Below are 25,487 nucleotides of genomic sequence, written 5' to 3' on the forward strand. Positions count from 1 at the left end.
ATTTATTCTTTAGGACGTCACGCGAGAGTCTGTATTTGGAGAAGGGGTCCTTAGCAGAAGGGGAAGCCTTCTGGCAAACCTGTCCGGCTCCGCTCGGTATTCCTCCATCTGCCGGTACACGTGTCTTCGCTCCCAAGTCAACCCCGCGGGCCTCCTGCGCCTCCCCGCCCTGTCCCCTCCTTTCCTGGGACCCAACGCCCCGACGGCGGAGGGATCCCGGACTCACTCAAGCGCCACACTCAGCCCGCGCGCTGATTGGCTGGCGGAGAGCTAAGCCCACATCGGCCCAGGGCTTCGCGTTGCGCAAGAGTGGCCTGAGCGCCCACTAATCACGACGCGTTCCGGTGCCTGAGCCTCAGCTCTCAGCCAATCCTGAGGGAGAGCCCGAAAAGGGCGTGCCCAATTGCAACTGAGCAATGGGGCGGAGTCACCTTCCACCAAGGCCAGGCCGGGCGCTGTCACCTTGACAACCTGACCGCCCCGGTGAGTCGGTCCTGTCCCACCCGCCCTGCTTCTCAACCCCAAAACCACCGAGACTCCGGGCGTCACGACCTCGAACTTGACTTCTGCGCTGCCCGGCGAGAGGTGTGCCCAAAGTGCCTGCGGGGTGTTTATTCTTCCATCCGTGTATCCAAACACGCAGATGAGCTCCTAGGATGAGTGCGCTGGGGAATAGGTGGGAACCGCACTAAGCCCTGTGGGAGAAAGTGGTGGGTGGAAGGTGGCATTTCCCCACCAATCCCTCTGGGGCGAGCAGAGGCGCGGAACCCCAGGCTGGATCCCTACAAACGCAGGTGCCTAGACGGGAGAGATTTTCGTAGGGCAAGGACTAAATGCCATGTCTTCTTCCCCCTCCCTACCCCTATAGTTCCAAACGGAATTTCTCATTACCCCTCCTAAACACAAAATGGATGTGGGTAACTGTCAGCTTGCCTCCCTAGGCCAGGGCCTGTTATGCCCGTTGTGAATTGTCTGTTGCTTAGGTTGGGCCGCCTTGGGGTGAGGTCTGATGAGCTGAAGAAACTTAGGAACAGAAAATGGTGACTGGTCAGATCTCATGACACCCATGAGCCAGGCAGGCATTTCGAGGTGGCATTGCATCTTGCAGAGTTTAAATCCCTTCGCTACAGTGTGCCCCAACTCCCCGGGGATAAAACCACAGAAAAACGACCACTTTTCCTTGAAGGAATTCAGTTTTTCAGTGTATCCAGAGCACTTCATGTCTAAACAGTAACACACTACCCACCCAAACTCAGAGTTTAAAGAGAGGGCCGGGCCACATATATAATGTGTAATCCCAGAACTTTTAGGAGGCCGAGGCAGGCAGATCGCTTGAGGCCAGGAGTTCAAGACCAGCCTGGCCAACATGGCGAAACCATGTCTCTACTAAAAATACAAAACAATAACGGGATGTGATGGTGCACGCCTGTAGTCCATACTTAAGAGGCTGAGGTGGGAGAATAGCTTGAACCCAGGAGGCATAAGTTACAGTGAGCCAAGATCTCCGCACTGCGCTCCAGCCTGGGCAACAGAACAAGACCGCATCTCAAAAAAAAAAAAAAAAAAAAAAAAAAAAAAATTGCTGGGCACAGTGGCTCACACCTGTAATCCCAGCACTTTGGGAAGCCAAGGTGGGCAGATCATCTGAGGTCAGGAGTTCGAACCAGCCTGGCCAACATGGTGAAACCTCGTTTCTACTGAAAATACAAAAATTAGCCGGGCATGATGGTGCACGCCTGTAATCCCAGCTACTTGGGAGGTTGAGGTGCAAGAATCACTTGAACCCGGGAGGCATTCGTTGCAGTGAGCTGAGATCAAGCGACTGCACTCTAGCCTGGGCAAGAGAGCAAGACTCTGTCTCAAAAGAGCTCTAATCCCAACATCATCAATTGGTGTTCAAGACTTGTAAACCTGGCTGTCATGAGAAAATCATCTTTTTTCCTTTTTTTATTTTTTTGAGACATCTTGCTGTGTTACCCAGGCTGGAGTGCAGTGGTATAATCACAGCTCACTGCAGCCTCTACCTTCTGGGCTCAAGGGATCCTCCCACCTTAGCCTCCCAAGTAGCTGGGACCACAGGTGTGCACCATCACACCTGGCTAATTTTTATTCTTTTATTTTTTGAGACTGAGTCTCACTCTGTCACCCAGGCTGCAGTGCAGTGGTGCGATCTCGGCTCACCGCAGCCTCTGCCTCCTGGGTTCCAGCACTTCGCCTGCCTCAGCCTCTGGGTAGCTGGGATTACAGATACGTGCCACAACGACTGGCTAATTTTTATATTTTTAGTAGAGACAGGGTTTCACCATGTTGGCCAGGCTGGTCTCAAACTCCTGACCTCAGGTGATCTGCCTGCCTCAGCCTCCTAAAAGTACAGGTATTACAGGCATGAGCCACTGCGCCCGACCACACCTGGCTAATTAAAAAAAAAATTAAGCCAGGCACAGTGGCGCATGTCTGTGATTCCAGCACTTTGTGAGTCCAAGGCGGGTGGATTATCTGAGGTCAGGAGTTTGTGACCAGCCTGACTAACATGGTGAAACCCCATCTCTACTGAATACAAAAAAATTAGCCAGCGTGGTGGCGCATGCCTGTAATCAGAGCTGCCAAAAAAAACAAAACTGGCAGAGATGAAGTGTCACTATATTGCCCAGGCTGGTCTCAAACTCCTGGTCCTTGGCCTCCTAAAGTGCTGGGATTACAAGCATAAGCCACCACGTCTGGCCAAAAAATAATTTTTAAAAAGTGTTTAGGCTGGGCACAGTGGCTCACAACCATAATTCCAGCCCTTTGGGAGGCTGAGGTGGGCAGATCACCTAAGGTCAGGTGTTCGAGACAAGCCTGATCAACATGGGGAAACACTGTCTCTACTAAAAATACCAAAAAAAATTTAACTGAGCATGGCGGTGGGCACCCATAATCCCAGCTACTCGGGAGGCTGAAGCAGGAGAATCACTTGAACCTGGGAGGAAGAGGATGCAGTGAGCCAAGAGAGAGCCATCGCACTCCAGCCTGGAGGACAAGAGCGAAACTCTGTCTTTAAAAAAAAAGGTGTTTAAACCCCCTCAGTTATGGCAGAAACTGTCCAGCAGTTCTGAAGGACAAGAAAACAAAGCCTGAATTGTTAGCACAGCAATAAACAAACTACTAATGAGAGATTTTACATTCTCTCTCTCTCTTTTTTTTTGAGACGCTCTTGTCGCCCAAGTTGGAGTGCAGTGTTGTGATCTCAGCTCACTGCAATTTCCGCCTCACGGGTTCAAGCTACTCAGCCTCCTGAGTAGCTGAGATTACAGGAGTGCATCACCACGATGGCTAATTTTTGTACTTTTAGTAGAGATGGGGTTTCGCCATGTTGGCCATACTGGTCTCGAACTTCTGACCTCAGGTGATCCACCCACCTCAGCCTCCTAAAGTGCTGGAATTACAGGTGTGAGCCACTGTGCCCAGCTATTTTACATTCTTTTTGGTACAATGTCTTCAAAATGTAATGTGTATTTTACACTTACAACACACCTCAATTCGGACTAGCCACATTCAAGCACTTGGTAGCCATGTGTGGCCAATGGCTACTCTATTGGATTGCACAGATCTAGACAAGGGGGCCATCAAATTTTGTTGGTAAAAGGTCACATAGTGAATATTTTAGACATTGTGGCCCTGTTGCAACACCTCAACTCTGCCTTGTGACATGAAAGCAGTTACAGACAGTACTGAATGAATGTGTCTGTATTCCAATAAAGCTCTATTACAAAAACAGGCAGCTGGCTGCAGTTTGCTGACTCCTGCTATAAACTGTCATTTTTTGATTATTCGTTCCTTCATTTATTATTTACTTATTTATTTATTTTGAGACAAGTTCTTGGTCTAGTGCCCAGGCTGGACTGTAGGGGTGTGATCACAGCTCACTGCAGCCTCCTCCTCCCAGTCTCAAGCGATCCTCCCACCTCAGTCTCCTCAGTATCTGGGACTACAGGTGCACACAAATTCCTGAGCTCAAGCAATCCTCCAGCCTTGGCTTCCCAAAGTGCTGGGATTGCAGGTGTGAGTCACCACGCCCAGCCAGTGATTTTGGATTCTATCCAAAAAAAAAACAGGAGAAACACAAGCAGGAGCTTCTATTGTGCTCATTTGCACAGGTCTTAATTTATCCCCATCTTTTGCTGCCAGCTTTTTATCAGTGCTCAAGAGAGGCCACCAGAATAAATCACTAAGCTGCCCAGAAATGAAGGACCCAGGCTGGGCGAGGTGGCTCACACACTTTGTGAGACCAAGGCGGACGAATCATTTGAGGTGTAGAGTTCGAGACCAGTCTGGCCAACATGTAGAAACCCTGTCTCTACTAAAAGTATAAAATTTAGCTGGGTGTGGTGGTGTGCACCTGTAGTCTCAGCTACTCAGAAGGCTGAGGCAGGAGAATCCCTTGAACCTGGGAGGTGGAGGTTGCAGTTAGTTGAGCTCGCACCACTATACTCCAGCCTGGGTGAAAAAGCAAGACTCTGTCTCAAAAGAAAAAATAAAAGAAACTAAGGACCCACACTTTCAAAAGCACAAGAGACGGCAAAGGAACGGCTCTCTTGGTGTTCCTTAATTCATTATTTTTTTGAGGCTGCCTCGTCTGTAATCAAATTTTTTTTTTTTTAAAGATGGGGTTTCACCATGATGGCCAGGCTGGTCTTGAACTCCTGACCTCAGGTGATCCACCCACCTAGGCCTCCCAAAGTGCTAGGATTACAGGCGTGAGCCACAGCGCCCGGCCGGTAATCAAATTTTTTTTCCATTACACTCTGACACTGCAAGTGCCTATGAATATGCAAACAAATGTGAGTTGGAAAGAGCCAGTTCTTCCAAATGGAACCAGAGTGGCTAACTTGGCCTATGTTTTATTTTATTTATTCATTTATTTTTTTGAGATGGAGTCTCACTCTGTTGCCCAGGCTAGAGTGCAGTGGTGTGATCTCTGCTCACTGCAACCTCTGCTTCCCTGGTTCAAGCAATTCTCCAGCCTGAGCCTCCCAAGTAGCTCAGATTACCGGTGCCTGCCACATGCCCTGCTAACGTTTGTATTTTTAGTAGAGACAGGGTTTCACTATGCTGGCCAGGCTGGTCTGGATCTCCTGTCTCAGGTGATCCTGGGCCTACATTTTAAATAGAGCCAAGCAACCATTTACAAACTACAGGTCAAGCATGCACTCTCACTTCTCCGAAAAACCTCTGTTTGTTTAATTTTGGGATTTTCAGGCATCCCGGTATGGACCAGCCAGGACTCATCTGTATCAACCAATCAGGACTGAATTGTATCGCCCAATCAGAACTAAGCAAGTTAGGACTGAATTATATTGCCCAATCAGAACTAAGCAAGTTTGACTCATTCATTTGCATGAAATGGACCTGACTGGGAACCTGGGTGGGAACTTTTCTTCTAAAACCCAGACCCTCCTTTTCTTCCCGGAACACACCTTCTTTTACACAGTAGACTACATCTCCCCAGTCTGCAAGCTGTTCTTTGGAATACAGTCTCTTTCTTCCAAATTCCATTGCAGAAAACTTGTTCACAAATGTTGGCTTGTTTGTCCTAGGGGTGAGATGCAGAAGTAAGATTATCTGCTGAGACATAAGGTACATAGGAGTTCTTCTGTGTGTTTATTTGTTTCTTGTTTTGAGATAGAGTCTCACTCTTTCGCTCAGGCTGGAGTGCAGAGGTGCTATCATGGCTTACTACAGCCTCGGCCTCCTGGGCTCAAGCGATTCTCCTGCTTCAATCTCCCAAAGTACTGGGATTTCAAGCATAAGCCACTGTGCCCAGTACTATTGTTACCTCCCTCTCAAATTAAAAATATGGATCTACACAAAGGAAGAAAGACTAGAACACCAGAAATGGATGAGAACCACAGGCTCTAACTGCCATTGGAAGAACGGCAAGACAGGAGATGGTGCGTGTTGGGCAGTGTAAGATTCCAAACCACCGTGACTGCACAAAGGGACAAGCTTCTGAGATTCTGGAGCCTGATGAGCTATGGCAAGGTCAAAGCAGTGACGGCAGACCAGCTGGTGTAGCCACACCCTGCACGCCTTCCCTTGCTGTCCAGCCGGCCCCCAGCAGAACCTGGAAGAAGGCCAGCAGGTAAGTGGGACCCCTGCTCCCAGTCCTTTCCTTGTGTGAGGCTGACCGATACTTCAGCAGGTCCTAGAGAGAATGCAGATTTGGTAATGACAAGCTCTTGGAAACGGTGTAACTGTCACGTGTCTGTGTGTGCACCAAGCAAAATCATTATTATTCCCAGAAGAGCTGGATTTTATTATTTATTTATTTTTGAGACAAAGTCCTGGTCTGTCACCCAGGCGACAGTGGTGCAGTGGTGCCCTCTCAGCTCTGCAACCTCTGCCTCCTGGGTTCAAGGGATTCTCTTGCCTCAGCCTCCCAAGTAGCTGGGATCACAGGCACTTGCCACCATGCCCAGCTAATTTTTGTATTTTGAGTAGAGACGGGGTTTCACCATGTTGGCCAGGCTGGTCTCGAACCCCTGATCTCAGGTGATCCGCCTGCCTCGGCCTCCCAAAATGCTGTGATTACAGGTGTGAGCCAAGGCCTGGCCTTGGATTTTATTTTTGTTTATTTATTTTTTTTAAAGACAGGGTTTCACCATGTTGGCCAGGCAGGTCTTGAACTCCTGACCTCAGGTGATCTGCCTGCCTCGGCCTCCCAAAGTGCTGAGATTACAGGCGTGAGCCACCGTGCCCGGCCAAATTTATTTATTTTCCATAAAGGCAGGGTCTCACTATGTTGCCCAGGCTGGTCTTGAACTCCTGGACTCAAGCGATGCTTGGCCCCAAAGTGCTGGGATGAGAGGCGTGAGCCACCAGGCCTGGCCACAGAATGATTCTCTTAATCGCAGGTGCTGACTTTACTCAAATGAGCTCTTCCCTCTCATTCTGGTTTCCTTCTCACCCCAAGCTGTTACTGTCACTACCTACTGGACATCCTCTGGTGCCTCACCGCCCCCACTCACCTGCCTGCTTTCCCAGTGACAGGCCACCCAGGCTGCCCCCAGGTAAACTCACAATAACTAGCCTCAAATTGTCCCCTTATCGACCTATGAGCCTGTCTTTGCAAAATAAGCCAGGAGCAGAACTCTTGGGTCATACATAAGTGTATTTATCTTCGTTATATTCCTGTTACATTTGCTCCTAAATGTTTACTAAGAATAAGATTTTTAGGGCTGGGCATGACGGCTCACACCTGTAATCCCAGCACTTTGGGAGGCCGAGGTGGGCGGATCACTGAGGTCAGGAGTTAGAGACCAGCCTGGCCAACAAAGTGAAACCCCATCTCTACTAAAAATACAAAAATTAGCCGACATGCTCGCTTGAACCCAGGAGACGGAGGTTGCAGTGAGCTGAGATCTTGCCACTGTACTCCAGCCTGGGTGAGAGACTCTGTCTCAAAAAAAAAAAAAGAAAAGAAAAAAGGATTTTTAGGACCCAAGAAAGCAGCATGAGTATGCGTGGTGGGGTGGAGAGGCACACATCATTTGCACTATCCTGCTAGGACTGTCAGATTTGGCAAATAAAAATACAGGAAACTTGGTTACATTTGAATTTCAGATAAGCAACCAACCCTTCTATAGTATACTAAAACACTACTGTTTGTTTATCTGAAATTCAAATTTAGCTGAGCATCCTGTATTTTATCTTGCAACCCTACCTCCAACTGAATACATAAATTCAAGGTTTTATGACTCTTCTCAGATTGAGAAATAGAACCATAGAGTCCTGGTTACACATCAAAACTGAGGAAACTCCACAAATGTTTGATTAGAAGTGATGAAATATATTTTAAAAGTCCATACGACAAAATTACAATAAACATTTATTAAGCTGTAATTTTCACAATATTTTAATTCTGTTCTGAGATCTACAAATACCTCTATGTAACACCAAAGCCAGTGATTTAATAAATAACAGGAATGTATATATCGCTTTGCAAAAAAATATGCCTGATATGTTTATCTCTATATATTTGTAGAATCAGTTTCCCAAGGCTCATGAAACTAAAGTGCACACACACGCCATGTACACACACACACTATTATATTCAAATCAAATGGATTTAGATTAGGTGCCAAATTAAATGCTATACAAAATTGATAACCAGATACACAGAATACGAAGTCGATCATGAATACACTGTTGATAATGGGTACCGCGGCTCACAAGGGTGACTTCCGGTTAAGAAGAGGGAAACGATGGCTTCATTGGACTTTTAGTGTGTGCTAATCATCATCACCATCACAGTTAATCAGCTTAATTACACGGTATTCAGAGATTAAACACACATGCAGATATTGAATTGACACTACAATAAAACCTTTAACTCTGCAGAAAGACGTTAGAGCACATGGGCAATAACACCATTAGCTGCCACAGCTTCTCAGCGGACAACGCAAAGGGCGATCAGCATTTTAAGCCACACAAGAGAAGAACCGGTACTGGTGCACCTCCTACGTGTCAAGGAAAAGCAAAACACAACACGCTGAATATTTGTGTACAACAGATACTGTACATCATACTGATGGTTGTCCAGTATGAATTTTAAGGGTATTGTGTTCGATTCTGCAAAATATATTCCTATTATTCACAAGTAAGGAGCCAAAGTCCAACTATTCAAATGGCCATAAACAAAAATGTTGCAGAAGGTATAGCCCATTAAAAATAAAAAGTTGGAAGTGGGGTAGCTGACCCCTTAGGAACCTCAGGAATTCCTTTTAATGCTAGACTGATGGCAAGAGCTGGCTTTTTGGTTAAGTCAGCCAGTTTGAAACCCATCAGCCAGTTATCAGGTGTCAACCTGTAAGGCAGATGTCATTTGTCAAAAGCATCTTAAGAAGTAGCAGCGGTTACAGAAAGGAAGCAATTCAGAATTTGCACTAGCGACAAGTGGCATTAACCATGTCTTTAGGTTCTGCCTAGGCCATTTGGCAGCTGTTATTCTTAACTGCTGCCTAAGCCTGCTGAATCACAGGGCCACAGGAGCAACCAAAGCTGCCCATAGCCTCCCTGCAAGCCAGCCCTTCCCAGGCACGCAGAAAGTCTTATTATAGCCTTTTTAATCACTGACCTGAACCTTTGTGTTCTTACTCAGTTCCCCACAGGGAACCACCCCACTTGGTTACCTCCACCACAGTCATAAAGACATAGTCCCAGGTCCCTGATAGCTCTGCCTCCCGACTCCTGCACGAGACAGGCTTCACGTGAGACAGGCTCTAGTTTTTGGGGGAAGTGTAGTAGACACCTTTCTACGGCATTCACCTCCCCTTTGTGAATTCAGATACAGGCACAATTCACAAGGCCTGCTTTCCAGAAATTCTATTGCTGTGCTCTCTTACCAGAAAGGATACGGGGCCAAAACCCAAAGCAAAAGAAACCAAAGGGTGGGTAATGCCGATTGGTATTGAAAGGTTGTATACACGTGTGTATATATACAAACATATGTATGTATATAAGTGTGTGTATATGTGTGTGTGTACCTATATATACTTTTTTTTTCTGAGACAGGGTCTCACTCCCCGACTGGAGTACAGTGGCGCGATCTCAGCTCACTGAAACCTCTGCCTCCTGGGTTCAACTGATTCTCCCACCTCAGCCTCCTCTGTAGCTGGGACTACAGGCACCCACCACCACACTTGGCTATTTTTTTTTTTTTTTTTTTTTTGGCAGAGACAGGGTTTCACTCTGTTGGCCAGGCTGGTCTTGAACTCCCGACCCCAAGTGATCCACCTACCTTGGCCTCTCAAAGTGCTGGGATTACAAGCGTGAGCCACTGCACCCAGCCTGGAAAGTACATTTATGAAAGGTTTACACTCCACAAAAGCATGTTTGCTAGGGTGTCAAGGAAGAGATCACTAAACCAACCCCAACACACCCATACAATTCCAGCAATCTAGAGATGGCAGGTCCCTTTTGTTTTTTGGATTATTTTCTGTTCTCAGTAAAAACAAGTTATTTATTGTGATACTGAAACATTGGGAAATAAACACTGATTAAGATATGTTAAACACTGAGTCTTAATTATAACAGGACCAGTTTTCATCAGAATGTTTTTACATCACATTCAGTGAAGTGTTGCACTAATATATTCTATAGCCCTGAAGATATAAAAAGGTTTCTCTATAGGTGTGAGATATGGTACAAAAACACACTTTTCCACATACAACAGAGAGCAAAAACAAAGAGATGTGGTGGGGCGGGGAGGGGGAGGCCCGATCCCAGCAGCCTACAAGCTTCCATGGAGCGGAGAAGGAACAAAAACCCCCAATTATTTTGGGTTAAGATGTGCCCAAATGAAGGTGAAAGATATGCAATAAAAACCAGGAGTTTTTCAAATCTAGCATCTAGGATTTCTATCAGATTTTAAATAATGTTCTACCCTGAGGTGACACCTACTTACTGTAGGTTAGTTCATTAAAAATGAAGACATCTTTCACTGGAGTATATCAAACTATAAAATTGGCTTCAGAGCCTAAAGTGGAAAAAAGTTGTGCATATTTTCGACAGCAATGTTGAATTGATGCTTGAGGTCTCAATCTACCAGCACCCAGATAAGACGTCCCTCCCTCAGAGGAATACAAGTTAAAATGATGATCTTATCAAGATTTCAATAGAGCACAGTGCCCTTCGTGATTCAGGTAAGAGGGTGGGAGGAGGAATGAAGCGGGTATTACACCCAGTCCAGTGACAGCTTAAGCCTTAATGTGCAGGCATCTTACAATGACCACAAACAAGGGAAGGGCCGAGGCAGGGCCGGCGATCACTGGCTTTGTGCACAGAACATCAGTCTTTCCCTGGCCAACATGAGCAAAGCTGTTTTAGTATCTAAACGTGGTATGGCCAAATGCACAAAAGGAAAGAAGATGATGACATCCCGGGTTATTTATCCCCTGCGCTAAAACAGATTCATGTCCAAGTATCTAATGACAAAACTGGAATGTGCATGGATAAAGATTTGCTCTGGTGAATTTTTTTTTTAATTATTTTCTTTAAAATTTCTTTTTTACTTTCTTCAGAGAAGCTCTGATGCATGCTCCAGTAAATCTTTTATTATTTATTATTATTTATTTTTAGACGGAGTCTCGCTCTGTCGTTGAAGCTGGAGTGCAGCGGCACAATCACGGCTCACTGCAACCTCTGCCTCCCGGGTTCAAGCGATTCTCCAGCCTCAACCTCCTGAGTAGCTGAGATCACAGGCGCCCACCACCATGCCTGGCTAATTTTTCTATTTTTAGTAGAGACAGGGTTTCACTATGTTGGCCAGACTGGTCTGGAACTCCTGGCCTCAGGTGATCCGCCCACCTTGGCCTCCCAAAGTGCTGGGATTACAGGTGTGAGCCACCGCGCCCGGCCGGCTTCCAGCAAATCTTAAATATCCATGCACATTGAATAAACATGTACCTGAAACAGGTACACGGTTCAAGAAATAAATGGAACTCTCCAGGAGAGTTTGGGTCCCATCATATGTACCTTAAAAACAGAAGCCTAGTCAACATCCTAAAAAACATCTGCATCTGTGTTCCAGATACTTGCAACCAAAAATAACACTTTACAGGAACACAACACAAGCAGTGGTAGACAGCTAACTCTTCTCCAAACTGAGACCTGGACCTAGCATATCTGGCAGGGGTAGCTACAAACCTGCATGCAGGAGACTGTAAGTGGGTTGCCAGGGCACATCTGTGGGCAGGCAAGGGCCACGGAGACAGCGTGAGCCCCAGCAGCCTCAAAGCTACAAAATGCTAGGCTTTTTTTTTTTTTTTTTTTGAGATGAAGTCTTGCTCTGTCACCCAGGCAGGAGTGCAGTGGAGCGATCTCAGCTCACTGCAACCTCCGCCTCCCAGGTTCAAGCAATTCTCCTGCCTCAGCCTCCTGAGTAGCTGGACTTCAGGCATACACTACCACGCCTGGCTAATTTTTGTATTTTTAGTAGAGATGGGGGTTTCACCATGTTGGCCAGGTTGGTCTTGAACTCTTGACTTCAGGTGATCCACCCACCTCGGCCTCCCAAAGTGCTGAGATCGTGTGTGGCCTAGGGTTTCCTTTTTTAAAAAACAAGTTGCAGTGACTCACGCCAGTAATCCAGCACTTTGGGAGGCCGAGGTGGGTGGATCACAAGGTCAGGAGTTCAAGACCAGCCTGGCCAACATGGTGAAACCCCATCTCTACTAAAAATACAAAAATTAGCCAGGCGTGGTAGTGTATGCCTGAAGTCCAGCTACTCAGGAGGCTGAGGCAGGAGAATCGCTTGAACCCAGGAGGTGGGGGTTAACAGAGCAAGACTCCGTCTCAAAAGAAAAAAAAAAAGTCCTAGCAAAGGGGCATTTGTACCAGCCCCTGACCCACACCTTCTGAAGCTCCCTTGCCCGGGACCCCCACAGCTGTCCATCTCGCATGTCCCACTCTCTGCCCACAGAGACCACCTAAAATAAGAACACAACAGATTTCAGATAAAAAGCACCTAATGTGTATTGTAAATATTTCAGGAAAAATTATTTAGACCTTTTCAAAGGCTTGCTTATTGCTGCTAATTGTTGCTGAGAATCTTTCTCGGCAGCAATACACTTGAGAATGTTACTAGCTGCTACTGTTTGTTTTCCTTCTAAGGCCTCAAGGCTGCAGCTTTCGTAGATAGGCCTAGTGAGCAGACCGCAAACCGGGACACTGAACAGGCTCTGGCGCGTCTCCAATCCTTACCCAGGTACTTCCTGGCATCAAATCCCCAAGACATTTCTTGGCCCCTCCTTGCGTTTTCCTTTTCAAAATGTTGAGATGAAAATACATCGAAGCACAGAGGGAAGAAAGTCTCAGGTCTTCTAGAAATGGCGATGTCTTCATTTAGAAACAGGCCGGACGGGGGCTTGGCAGGGGTCTCCAGGATCCAAGAGGCTGAGTCGCAGCCCGCAGCCCGCAGCCCGACTGTCCACATTTAGAAGTGACAACATTCATGAACTAAGTCGACATCCACCAAAAATAACATGAAATAAAGCTCACAGTTTGGGAACATGAAAATAACGCACACAGACCTCACCCACCAATCCCTAAGCTGCAAAAACAAACGCATTTAAACTTTCCTCAAATGTCAAATTAGCATATTCTTCCCCTCCATGTAAAGTTTTGATAAACTTGACTCAATCTGCCTTTATTAAAAAACCTTACAAAAGATGTATTTAAATGCTTGAAAAAATTAACTTTATGCTCTATGCACAGATAAATTTCTTACTGTACAGCTATATGGTTCTATCCTTTGTTTAAAAAATATATTTTTCCCCACTAATGACACTTGCGTGCAGTTCCACATTGATGATCTTTCTGCTCTTCTGGGAACGTGTCCTAAGAGCTGCCGGATGGGTGGAAATACCCTCACACAGTGCCGCTTTCTTGCTCAGTCGTGTTTATTACGATTGTTTGGGGTTTGGGTTTTTTTTCCTCCGTTTTCGTTTTCTGAGACAGTGCGCTGGTAACTGTGGGCCCACCCGGCCAGCTGACCTTCACTTGTCCTTGGAGCGGTCCAGGCTCTCGAGCACCCGGTTGAGACGGATGTTGAGCAGTCTGACCTGCTTCTCCAGGTGCTCCAGCTTCTCCTCCACGCTGGGGCTGCTCGGGCTGCTGGGGCTGCTGGGGCTGCTTCGCCAGTAGAAGCCCATGGGCCCAGTCATGAAGTAGACGGCCACCACGAAGCACAGCGGCAGCACCGCATTCTCCGGCTCGCCCTCGTACTTGTGCAGGATGTACACGCAGGACATGGAAAACAGGACGACCCGCACAATCCAGAAGAAGCGGCCAAACACCACGTGCAGGACGCTGAAGGTGAAGCCCAGGGTCAGGGACAGGAACCAGTAGGCCAGGAGGACGACGCCGACCAGCAGGAGTGCACGGGCCGGGCTGCTGGACACCGAGTTTGGGCTGAAATACTGGGACAGGTTGGAGACTGCGGGACAGAAAAGAGGAACAGGGCTGGTTACACAGGGGCCTGGAGCTTCTTGACAAGCTGGAGCTGGGTAACAGAGCTGGCCTGCCAGGCTTAAAAGGCCTTTGAAACAATCCAAGGAACTCAAGGAAGTTCTTCCATGAATAGTCACGCTAAGCTCTATGAGGAGATCCAGGGAAACCCGTTAAGATGGCCTGCCATGCTGAGCTTAAAACACCTCCTCAGGCTGGGCGTCGTGGTTCACACCTGTAATCCCAGCATTTTGGGAGGCTGAAGCGGGCAAATTATATGAGGTTGGGAGTTCAAGACCAGCCTGACAAACATGGAGAAACTGAAACTCTGTCTCTACTAAAAATACAAAATTAGCCAGGTGTGGTGGTGCATGCCTGTAATCCCAGCTACTCAGGAGGCTGAGGCAAGAGAATCGCTTAAACACAGGAGGCAGAGGTTGCAGTGAGCCGAGATCACACCACTGCACTCCAGCCTGGGCAACAAGAGTGAAACTCCATCTCAAAAAAAAAAAAATCAAAAAAACAAAAAAAAAACCCTCTCCATACACTGGTTTCTCTTCCAATCGTATACATCGTTCACCTGCAGCCTGGGCAACATAGTGAGACCCTGACATAGTGTGGCTCTGTGATCCCACACAATCTCATCTTGAATTGCACGTGCGGAGGAAGGAAGCTCGTGGCGGGTGACTGGATCATGGGGGTGGTCTCCTCCCTGCTGTTCTTGTGATGGTGAGGGAGTTGTCATGAGATCTGAGAGTTTAAAAGTGTGTGGCAGCTGCCCGCTTTGCTCTCTCTCTCCTGCTGCCTTGTGAAGGTGCTTGCTTGTCCTTTGCCTTCAGCCGTAACTGTAAGTTTCCTGAGCCATGCAGAACTGTGAGTCAATTAAACCTCTTTTATTTATACATTACTCAGCCTCAGGTTTTTTGTGGTTTTTTTTTGAGGCTGCAGTGCAGTGGCACAATCTTGGCTCACTGCAACCTCCGCCTCTCATGTTCAAGCAATTCTCCTTCCTCAGCCTCCCGAGTAGCTGTGATTACAGGCACGTGCCACTACACCCAGCTAATTTTCGTATTTTTAGTATAGATGAGGTTTCACCATGTTGGCCAGTCTGGTCTTGAACTCCTGACCTCAAGTGATCCACCTCCTCACCCTCCCAAAGTGCTGGGATTACAAGCGTGAGCCACTGTGCCTAGCCTCAGGTATGTTTTTATAGCAGTGTGAAAACAGATTAGTACAGACCCAATCTCTAGAGAACATAAACTTTTAAAAAATTAGCCAGGCGTGGCGGCGCACACCTATAGTCCCAGCTACTCAGGAGGCTGAGGTAGGAGGATCACTTGAGGCTGGGAGGTCACGGTTGCAGTGAGCCATGACATACCACTGCACTCCAGCCCGTGTAACAGAGTAAGACATTGTCTCAAAAAATAACTTTTGCCTTTTAGTAAAACACCTCTGACAGTGGGGCATAGCCTGCAAATTGTCCTTCAATTTCTGTAGTAACAAATGCCCACTTTCAGGCTGGGCACACAAATGCCTAGGATTAAAGTGTTTCCCAGCCTCTCTTGCAGATACGTAACTAAGCTTTGGCCAAAGAGAGGTAAATGGAAGTCTTCTGTAGTAGCTTCAAAGGACTTTCCCTAAAAGTAGCAGAAATGTGTCCTTTACCTCTTCTGCCTGCAGGAACGTGGACACAATGGCTGGAACTGGAGCAGCCGTTTTGGAACATGAGGGCAGAGAAGTCACTCATGGAGGAACAATAAAATGGAAGGTGCTTCAGTTCAGAGCACCACATGCAACAGAGGCATCCAACCTGCCTCACCACCTTCCTGAGAACTTTCATAGAAGAGGGAAATAAGCATCCACCTTGGTTAAGCCAATGTTATGTTGGATTTCTGTTTCAGCTAAACCTGATCCTATCTGGTACCCACACACAAGTTTCATCTCAAGAATGCAATGAAACGTAAGAGTAGCATCTTCTGTGTGCCTGACTTAAGGAAATTTAAACAAAAAAGTTAAAAGAACAGAGTATTCCTTTTGAAACTACCTAGACTGAACAATTATTAAAAATGCCAAATGCTTTCTTTATTTACAGGCTTTTAAAAATAACCCATTTGAAAGATGTACACATCACACTTCATCACGCATCTTCTGAGAATAAAGACATCATTCAGCTTTTTCTTTTCCTCCCTGGCTGTGTGAAGATGGACCACCATCATAAATGACACGGTAACTATCCACACTAGAAAGTTCATGACCAACCGACTACTTGAGAACAGACAAATGCTCGCTGATGTCCTTCACCCCGGAAAGGCAACAGTGCCTAAGACAGAATTCGGGAAAAACTCGCCAAAATGTTCAAGCCCACCCTGGATGTCATCTTTGTATTTGGAGTCAGAACTCGTCCTGGTGGTGGTGAGACAATGGACTTTGGCATGACTGATGATTCCCTGGATTATGCAAAGAAAAAGGAACCCAACGTAGACATACAAGATGTGGCCTGCATAAGAGGAAAAAGACCTCAAAAGAGCAATGAAAGGAACGCAGGAGCAGCATGAAGCAAGTCAGGGGGACTCGAAGGCCAATGCTGGCGCTGGCAAAAAGCTGAAGGAGGAAAGGTGCCACGAGGATGCTGCCTGCGGCTACTGTGGCTTCTTCACAAGATCAGTAAACTAAAAACTTAAAAAAAAAAAAGGCTTCATTCACCTCAAAACATGATGCTATCATCATTCGAAGAATATTAACAATTCCAGGCCGGACGTGGTGGCTCGTGCCAGCATTTGGGAGGCCAAGGTTAAGTGGATCACCTGAGACCGGGAGTTTGAGACCAGCTTGGCCAACATGGCGAAACCGCATCCCTACTGAAAATACAAAAATTAGCCAGGTGTGGTGGCGCACGCCTGTAATACCAGCTCCTCAGGAGGCTGAGGTATGAGAATCGCTTGAACCCAGGAGGCAGAGGTTGCAGTGAGCCAAGATGGTGCCATTGTACTCCAGCCTGGGTGACAGAGTGATGCTCCGTCTTAAAAAAACAAACAAACAAACAAATTCCATATAGTATCACTTGAATTTCCCAGTTATCCAGGAATATATTTATAGCTGTTTCCTTCCGACCCTCACCAGGACCCAGAATTCACATTCTGCATTCACTATCACTGTAGTCTCCGTTAATCAGACGAGACCCATGATATTTTAGAAACACGGAAATGCTGAATTCTAACTTTTCCAGAATAGTCTTCCTGCAGGACGTCCCACACACTGCAACGGTTTGTTTCCTCATGGTGTTGTTTAACAAGCTCAAGGAGAGTTATATCCCAAGCGTTTAATTTATACAAGCAGTTCTCAAACTTGAGTGATTCCTCCAGGGATCCCCTGAGGGCTTAGGAAACGGGTTGCTGGACCCCACCCCCAGGACATCTGATTCAATAGGTCCTGGGTGGGTCCAAGACTCTTCGCCTTTTTTAGTGGGGAGGGGACAGGGTCTTGCTCTGTCACCCAGGCTGAAGTGTGATGGTGTGATCTCGGCTCACTGCAGCCTTGACTTTCTGGGCTCAAGCGATCCTCCCATCTCACACTCCTGAGTAGCTAGGACTGCAAGCCTGCACCAGCAAGCCCAGCTGATTTCTGTATTATTTTTTATAGAGACAGTGATGTGGTTTGGCTGTGCTCTCTCCCAGATCTCATTTTGAATTGTAATCCCTATAAGTCCGGGGAGGGACCTGGAAGGAGGTGACTGGGTTACAGGACAGTCTCCTCCATGCTGTTCTCAGGCTAGTGAGTGAGTCTCATGAGATCTCATGGTTTAAAAGTGCCTGGCAGTTTCCCCCTCGCTCTTGCTCTCTCTCTCCTGCCACCATGTGAGACATGCCTTGCTTCCCCCTCGCCTTCCACCATGATTATAAGTTTCTTGAGGCCTCCCCAGACATGTGGAACTGTGAGTCAATTAAAACTCTATTATTTATAAATTACCCAGCTTCAGGTAGTTCCTTATAGCAGGGTGGAAACCAACGAATACAGATGGGATCTCGCTATGTTGCCCAGGCTGGTCTTGAACTCCTGAGCTCAAGCAATCTGCCTGCCTTGGCCTCCCAAAGGATTACAGACACGAGGCACCACGCCCAGCTAAATCTGCACCTCTTACAAGTTTGCCAGGGAGGCTCCTGCTACTGCTGCTTATCTATGGGTCACTTTGAGATCCAACAGCTTAGGCACAATGAACTCTATGCATCTGGGGACAGAGAGGATGGTGGGGAGAAGTGTGACACAACCGTCCGGAATGGGCAAGCACAAATCCAGGGCAGGCCTGAGACAGGAGGCCTCACCCAGGGGCTCCTCTGGTCCCTAACGACACCTAAGGCGTGAACGTCTCAGACTTCCCCAAAATGATCAGACTCCACACGCCTGACCAGTGTCTAGAGTCCAGCCTTGTGAACAGTGGCTGTCTTTGGGACTAAAGACTTGGGGTCAGCAGGACTATCCCGAAGCCAGCGTGTGTTCCCTACACGTGCCCTCCTGAGGGATTGTGAGCATTTTCACTAAATGAGGTTGACCTGGGAGCTGACTTTCACACTTGTCCCCTGCAGACTGGAGACTAAACCAGTGGTTCCCAAACCTCTTGGTCTCAAGACCCTTTTGTACTCTTCAATATTATTTAAGAGTCTCCAGAGCTTTTGTTTTATGTGGGTTCCACCTATTGATATATTTACCATAGGAGAAAATTAGCTAGTTTTTAATTAATTTTTTAAAAATTGTTATTGATTGATTGAGACAGGGTCTGACTGATTGACTGACTGAGACAGGGTCTTGCTGTGTAGTCCAGGCAGATCTCAGCTCATTGCAACCTCTACCTTCTGGGCTAAAGCAATCCTGTCACCTCAGCCTCCCGAGCAGCTGGGACTAAAAGCATGCACCACTAAGCTAATGTTTTGATTTTGTGTAGGGTCTCGCTATGTTGCCAAGGCTGGTCTCAAAATCCTGGGCTCAAGCAATCCATCTGCCTCAGCCTCCCAATGTGCTGGGATTACCGGCATGAGCCACTGTGCCCAGCTACTGTTAATAATTTTAAAACACTGCTATCCTGAACTCGCTTTCAAATAACAATCCATTATAGATGCTGGGCTTTGAATGTTGGTGTCCCCACAAAATTCCTATGTTGAAATCCTAACCCCACAATGATGGTCTTAAGGAGGTGGGGGTCCTGGGGAGGTGATCAGGTCATGGGGCTGGAGCCCCCATGAATAGGTTTAGTGCCCTTATAAAGAGGTCCCAGAGAAGTGCCTTGTTTCTTCCACCACGTGAGACAGTGAGGCATCGTCTACGAGAAAGGGCTCTCCCCACACCCTGCATCTGCCAGCACCTTGATCTTGGACTTCCCACCTCCAGAACTGTGAGAAATGAAAATGTCTGTTAGGCCGGGCGCAGTGGCTCACACCTGTAATCCCAGCACTTTAGGAGGCCAAGGTAGGTGGATCACCTGAGGTCAGGAGTTCGAGACCTGCCTGACCAACATGGCAAAATCTCGTCTCTACTAACAAAATACAAAATTAGCCGGGCATGGTGGCACACGCCTGTAATCCCAGCTACTCGGGAGGCTGAGGCAGGAGAATTGCTGGAACCTGGGAGGCAGAGTTTGCAGTGAGCCAAGATTGCACCACTGCACTCCAGCCTGGGCAACAGAGTAAGATGTCTCAAAACAACAACAACTAGAACAAAGGAACATGCCTGTTGTCGATACGCACAGAGTCTAGGAATTTCCTTACCGCAGCCTGAACTGACCCAGACAATGTTAACACAAAACATTTTTCACGAAAAACAGCTGTTTCTAAAGCAGAACAAACCACGGTGCGAACAGGGACAGTGCTCTGAATGTCTGCCTGCCTCCTTCCTATACAGCTTCTTAGAAGAGACCTGGCCCCTGAATCTGTTTCTGAATTCAAAGGAACAGAATGCCAGCCACAAATGTGAGTCAGTTTGTCACTGAAAATTTTCAAGTACTCACAGCAAACAAACAAAAAAGGTGAAGTTAATGTTAATATTTTGTTTAATCCAATATATCCAAAGTATCATCATCTTAACATGGCATCAATATATGTGGAAGTATTAAAGTATGTACTAAATCCCTGACCTCAGAGACATGTTGCTGGAGAAGAGAGGAACTCGCAGTCACCCCTCCTAACCAAAAGGGTCTCAGGGACCCCTCTGGGGTTCCTCCAAGCATACTTTGAGAAGCACCATCATGTCAGCAAGGGGCCGAGACAGGTGATCAGCCAGGAAAGATGCCCGGAGATGGGAATGCCACCCCTGCCTTCCACCCCTTGATGACTTCAGTAAAAGCTGCCATACGTGCCAAGGGAAGGGTGATCCAAAGTAACGTCACTCCCTGACGCCCTCGAAATCCTAAAGAGAACACGAGTGACCCTGGACATTCTGCTCGACAGCAAAGGAGTACCATCTGACTTCCCTAGCACTGCCACGGCCAAGTAGCTACAAAAGAACAGAAGGCTGGGCACGGTGGCTCAAGCCTATAATCCCAACACTTTGGGAGGTTGAGGCGGGTGGATCACCAGAGGTTAGGAGGTCCAGACCAGCCTGACCAACATGGTGAAACCCCATCTCTACTAAAATTGCAAAAGTAGCTGGGCATGGTGGTGGGTGCCTGTAATTCCAGCTACTCGGGAGGCTGAGGCAGGAGAATGGCTTGAACCTGAGGGGTGGAAGTTGCAGTGAGCTGAGATGGTCCTACTGCACTCCAGCCTGGGTGACAGAGCAAGACTCCATCTCAAAAAAACAAAAACAAAACAAAACAAAAATTAGCCGGGCATGGTGGCAGGTGCCTGCCATCCCAGCTACTCAGGAGGCTGAGGATCGAGAATTGCTTGAACCTGGGAGGCGGAGGCTGCAGTGAGCCGAGATCGTGCCACTGCACTCCAGCCTGGGCAAGAGAGCAAGACTCCATCTCGAATATGGGAGGACACAACTCAACTCCCAACAGGCACCGCTGAAGAAAAGTGAATGTTTTGGTGGCCGACTTGCTTCTCCACGTGGGCGCGTTTACAGCCCTGCACATCTGTCAAGTCCTGAAGGTGCAGCCGGGGAAGCTGGCTCTGGGTGCGACTGGCCAGACGGCCCTCAGCGTGGAGACTCGAGATTGCACAGGTCCCAGAACTACACAATGACGTGCATTTTGGAGAAGGGCCCCTTCACAAGCTCCCGAGTGTTTATGAGTATTAACCGTGGGCTGGGCGCCATCCGACCACCCCACACACACAGTCATCCTGTCCTCATGCCTTGCTGATGTCGTAAACAGCATTTCCCACATAAGGACTCCTCGCCCAGGGTCCCACAGCTAGGACCAGGCAGAGCTGGGATCTGGAACCAGGGGATCCAGTTTCCGGAGCCACACAGCCCCTGCCCTGTGCTGACGCATCATTGAGGCAGGATTCATTCTCCCTATTTTATTGGAAACTTTGTTGGAAGTGGCCACAGCGGCTTCAGAGGAAGTAAGCAACATGACGAACGTAAGAGCCTTAAATCCATCCTTCTAAGCCATCCCTCCAATTCCTGGGCACATGTTCTGTGCCAGCAGATCTAGAATGGGGACAAAGGCTGTGCCATCTATCGTGTGCTGAGCCCATGTACAGTGGCATGATCTCGGCTCACACCTCCTGTCATCAGTGTGACAGGTCAGAACTGACATGTGCTCTAAGTGTCAAATAGAGACTGAGTTTCAAAGGCCTTAGTACCTGAAAAAACGTGAGATGCCTCGTTAATAATTTTCTATTAATTGTAAGTTGAGATGTTTTGAACGTATTGGGTTAACTAAAATATCATATTAAAATTAATTTCAGCTGGGCATGGTGGCGCCTGCCTGTAATCCCAGCACTTTGTGAGGCCAAGGCAGGCAGAGCACTGGAGCCTAAGAGTTTGAGACCACCCTGGGCAACGTGGCAAAACCCCAGCTCTACAAAAAATACAAAAATGAGCCAGACGTAGTGGCGCACACCTGTGGTCCCAGCCAGTCAGGAAGCTGAGATGGGAGGATTACCTGAGCCTGGGGTGGTGGAAGTTGCAGTGAGCCGAGATTGCGCCACTGCACTCCGGCCTGGGCACAGAGCAAGACTCTGCCTCAAAAAAACAAAACCAGAAAAAAAAAGGAAAAAAGAAAGAAAAGAAAGAAAAGAAAAATTAATTTTACCAGTTTCTTTTTACTCTTTGACATGGCTACTAGAAAACTTATCACCTACGGGGCTCACATTCTTTTTCTTTTCTTTTTTTTATTTTTATTTTTTACTATCCACCCCCCTACATTCTTTTTCTATTAGACCACTCTGGGCCACGGAGTTCCCATTTTAACCAGACTCTAAAAAAAACACTGAAGAAAGAAATTGTAGGATTGTGCTCACAGAAACCTTTTTCTTTTTTTACCAGAATATCCAACGTTGGTGTATGGTTTCCTGTAAAGCATTTTGCACACTCAAACTTCTGTGCATAAGACACAAATTCCAAAGGCCTTCAGATGCTTTGAAGCTTACGCGTCAAACAGAACTAGGAAAGCCACGACACGGAAGCAAGCTTGCCTTGCCTCCGGAAGGCGCCAGCTGCTCTCCTGATGAATGCAGGCATTCAGGCTCCTGGATCCGCTGCGGATGCCTCTATTCTGGGCTTCTCCCATATGATTAGGAGGCTGTTCCTACTCTGCACTTTTTCATTCCAAGCTGCGTGCGATTTTCTGCAATCAGGTTTGTTTCTCCAGGGTTCAGTGGGTGGGGATAGAAACATGGAGAGTTTAACAATCCGGGCAGGTGGTGGATACAGAAGCTAAGAGGATCGCACGCAGCGGCTGCATCTGGGGGAGGGTGCGTTAACTCAACTGAGTCCCAGGAGGGGCCATAAGTGGCCCCGGGGGCTGCCAGGTGCACAGTGTCCTCTCAAATGGCTCTGCCGACACCTCTGATTCTTTAAGCAGTGAGGTGGCTGAGTTGGCCTAAGGCCTTTTAAAGTTTGAACTCAATAAATCAAGGCTGAAGACGTTTCCGAATGGCCTGGGGTGTCAACAGGTATGAACCAGTATGCCCAGCACGGCCAGTGGACCTCACTCCCCCATCACTGATCAGTAAAATGGGGGTGTCAAGGACGGATGGGAGGTGCTGAGAGATTCCGCACGTAACAGGGCTGTGGTAGAACAGTTTCCCCTGGCTGCCGCAACAAACCACTACAGACTGGGTGGTTTACAACAGATATGCATCCACTGCAGTTCTGGAGGCCAGAAGTGTGAAATCAAGGTATCGGCAGGGCCATACTCCTGCTGAAAGTTCAAGGGAGGATCCTGCCTCGCCCAGCTGCTAGTGGCCCAGGTGTTCCCTGGCCTGTGGCTCCATCCCCCAAGTCCCTGTCTCTCGCTCCACATGGCTGTCTTCTCCCTATGTTTCTTGGTGTTTCTGTGTCCACATTTCCCACTTCTTCCTTTTTTTATTTTGAGACAGGGTCTCGGCTCTGTCGCCCAGGCTGGAGTGCAGTGGTGCGATCTCGGCTTACTGTAACCTCCCCATCCTGAGTTCAAGCGATTCTCCTGCCTCAGCCTCCTGAGTAGCTGGGATTATAGGCGCGCACCACCACACCCAGCTAATTCTTGTATTTTTAGTAGAGACGAGGTTTCACCATGTTGGCCAGGATGGTCTCGATCTCCTAACCTTGTGATCCACCCGCCTCGGCCTCCCAAAGTGCTGGGATTACAAGCATGAGCCACTGCGCCCGGCAATTTTCCACTTCTTATAAGGACATCAAGCATCAATTTTCCACTTCTTATAAGGACATCAATCATAGGTGAGGGTCCACCCTAATCCAAGACGATCTCCCTTCACTCAATTACATCTGCAGCCCCTATTCCCAAACAAGGGCTGACTCACAGGTCCAGGGGTTAGGACTGGAACACATATTCGTGGGGAGCACATTTCAGCCCACGTGACTGGCTCTCTTCCTGGCTGCAAGCGTGTGACTAGCACTGCACCATCAAAATGCGCTACCCTCCTCCCCTAGCCCACAGAACCAGGGGCCAGCTCCCCTGGTGATTCTCGCCCCATGCAGTGGGTCTGGTGGACAGGCCGGTGCAGCATCAGGTGACACCTGCTCCCAGCCTGCCTTCCCGGCTGGCAGAAGCTGGAGAGCTAAGAACTGCATTAGCCTGACTCCCTCGCAGCTAGGGGCTGCACAGAAACTAAGTTCCGCCTTGCAGTTCCCCCCACCACATATACAACTTTGAAAATTAAGTAAAGTGTTGCCACCGATATGCATGGTTCCAGAAACTGCAAGGGTCCCAGCAGCCACGTGCAAAGTCTAGTTGTTATGGTAGCAGCAGTGGCCTCCTGGTGCTCGAGTTACACTACACTGTGTGACCCTGAACTCAATACTTTCACCAGCTGCAACCCTGGACGGCCAGTTCGGCAGTGTCTGAGGCCATGCATCTCTCCCTCAGCCCTTCTGATGATTCTGTGAGTGTCTCCGTCTCCACGGAATCCTCTTCTACCTAAATAACTGGTCGTTTCTTTTAAGGATCCTGGTAAACCACAGACTCTACCTCTGGTCCTTGTGTTTTGCCTAGGGACACACAAGTTGGCACTACCCAGTTGGACCTTTTCCTAAATGGCATCTGGGAAGTCTTAGCTTTGATGGGCCATTTGTTTTTTATTTTTATTATTATTTGAGAGGAGTCTTGTACTGTTGCCTGGGCTGGCGTACAGTGGCATGATCTCGGCTCACAGCAACCTCCACCTCCCGGGTTCAAGTGATTCTCCTGCCTCAGCCTCCTGAGTACTTGGGACTACAGGTGTGCACCATCACACCTGGCTAACTTTTGTATTTTTATTAGAGATGTGGTTTCATCATGTTGGTTAGGCTGGTCTTGAACCCCTGACCTTGTGATCTGTCTGCCTCAGTCTCCCAAAGAGTTGGGATTACAGGTGTGAGCCACCATGCCCGGCCATGCACTTTTTTTGTAGAGATGGGATCATACTGTGTTGCCCAGGCTGGTCTTGAATTCTTGGGTTCAAGCAATCCTCCTACCTAGGCCTCCCAAAGTCCTGGGATTACAGGCATAAGCCACCACGCCTGGCCTACATATGAGACTATTAAAATAAAAAGTGTTCACTCATATCCTCACTGACCCAGCCCTCCCCACACCTTCCTATGTATTACTCACTGTGAGTACCAGTTCCACACTTTGAGAACCACCAAAATAAAATGACATCTTACATGAATGCCACCCCCGCACCTACCGTCAAGTCCAAGAACATGCAAGAGCTCTGTCCAGAGTTTCCACAGTGTCTCCACGAACATATCCACGCCCAGCACGAACCTCTCGGTCAGCCTGCTCAAGAACTGCAAAAACAAGAGAACGGTCACCACCCAGTTACCCACCATGCCACTGTGTTCCTCCATTAGTCAAGCAGGGAACCGGGAGCTCGGGTGTTTATACCCGGGAAGGGGAACCTAGCCAGCCTATGATGAAT

The 25,487-nt window shown here is 47.9% G+C and overlaps 1 protein-coding gene across 1 annotated transcript in view; it reads right to left on the reverse strand.

Annotated features, from left to right (window-relative positions):
• Positions 1-12,305: 12,305 nt before the first annotated feature.
• The window catches only part of BRI3BP (BRI3 binding protein), a 29,845-nt gene continuing 16,663 nt past the window's right edge, over positions 12,306-25,487 (reverse strand). Inside the window, exons 2-3 of the mRNA XM_064379581.1 lie at positions 25,254-25,356; positions 12,306-13,975 (exon numbers count right to left, since the gene is read on the reverse strand). Of these exons, the coding sequence (XP_064235651.1) occupies positions 13,536-13,975; positions 25,254-25,356 (543 nt within the window). The 3' untranslated portion in view covers positions 12,306-13,535. The remainder of the gene's footprint in view (positions 13,976-25,253; positions 25,357-25,487) is intronic.

The sequence above is a fragment of the Aotus nancymaae genome, unplaced genomic scaffold, assembly GCF_030222135.1.
Source record: "Aotus nancymaae isolate 86718 unplaced genomic scaffold, 86718_ANA_hifiasm-v0.15.2.pri h1tg000021l, whole genome shotgun sequence".
NCBI lineage: Eukaryota > Metazoa > Chordata > Mammalia > Primates > Aotidae > Aotus > Aotus nancymaae.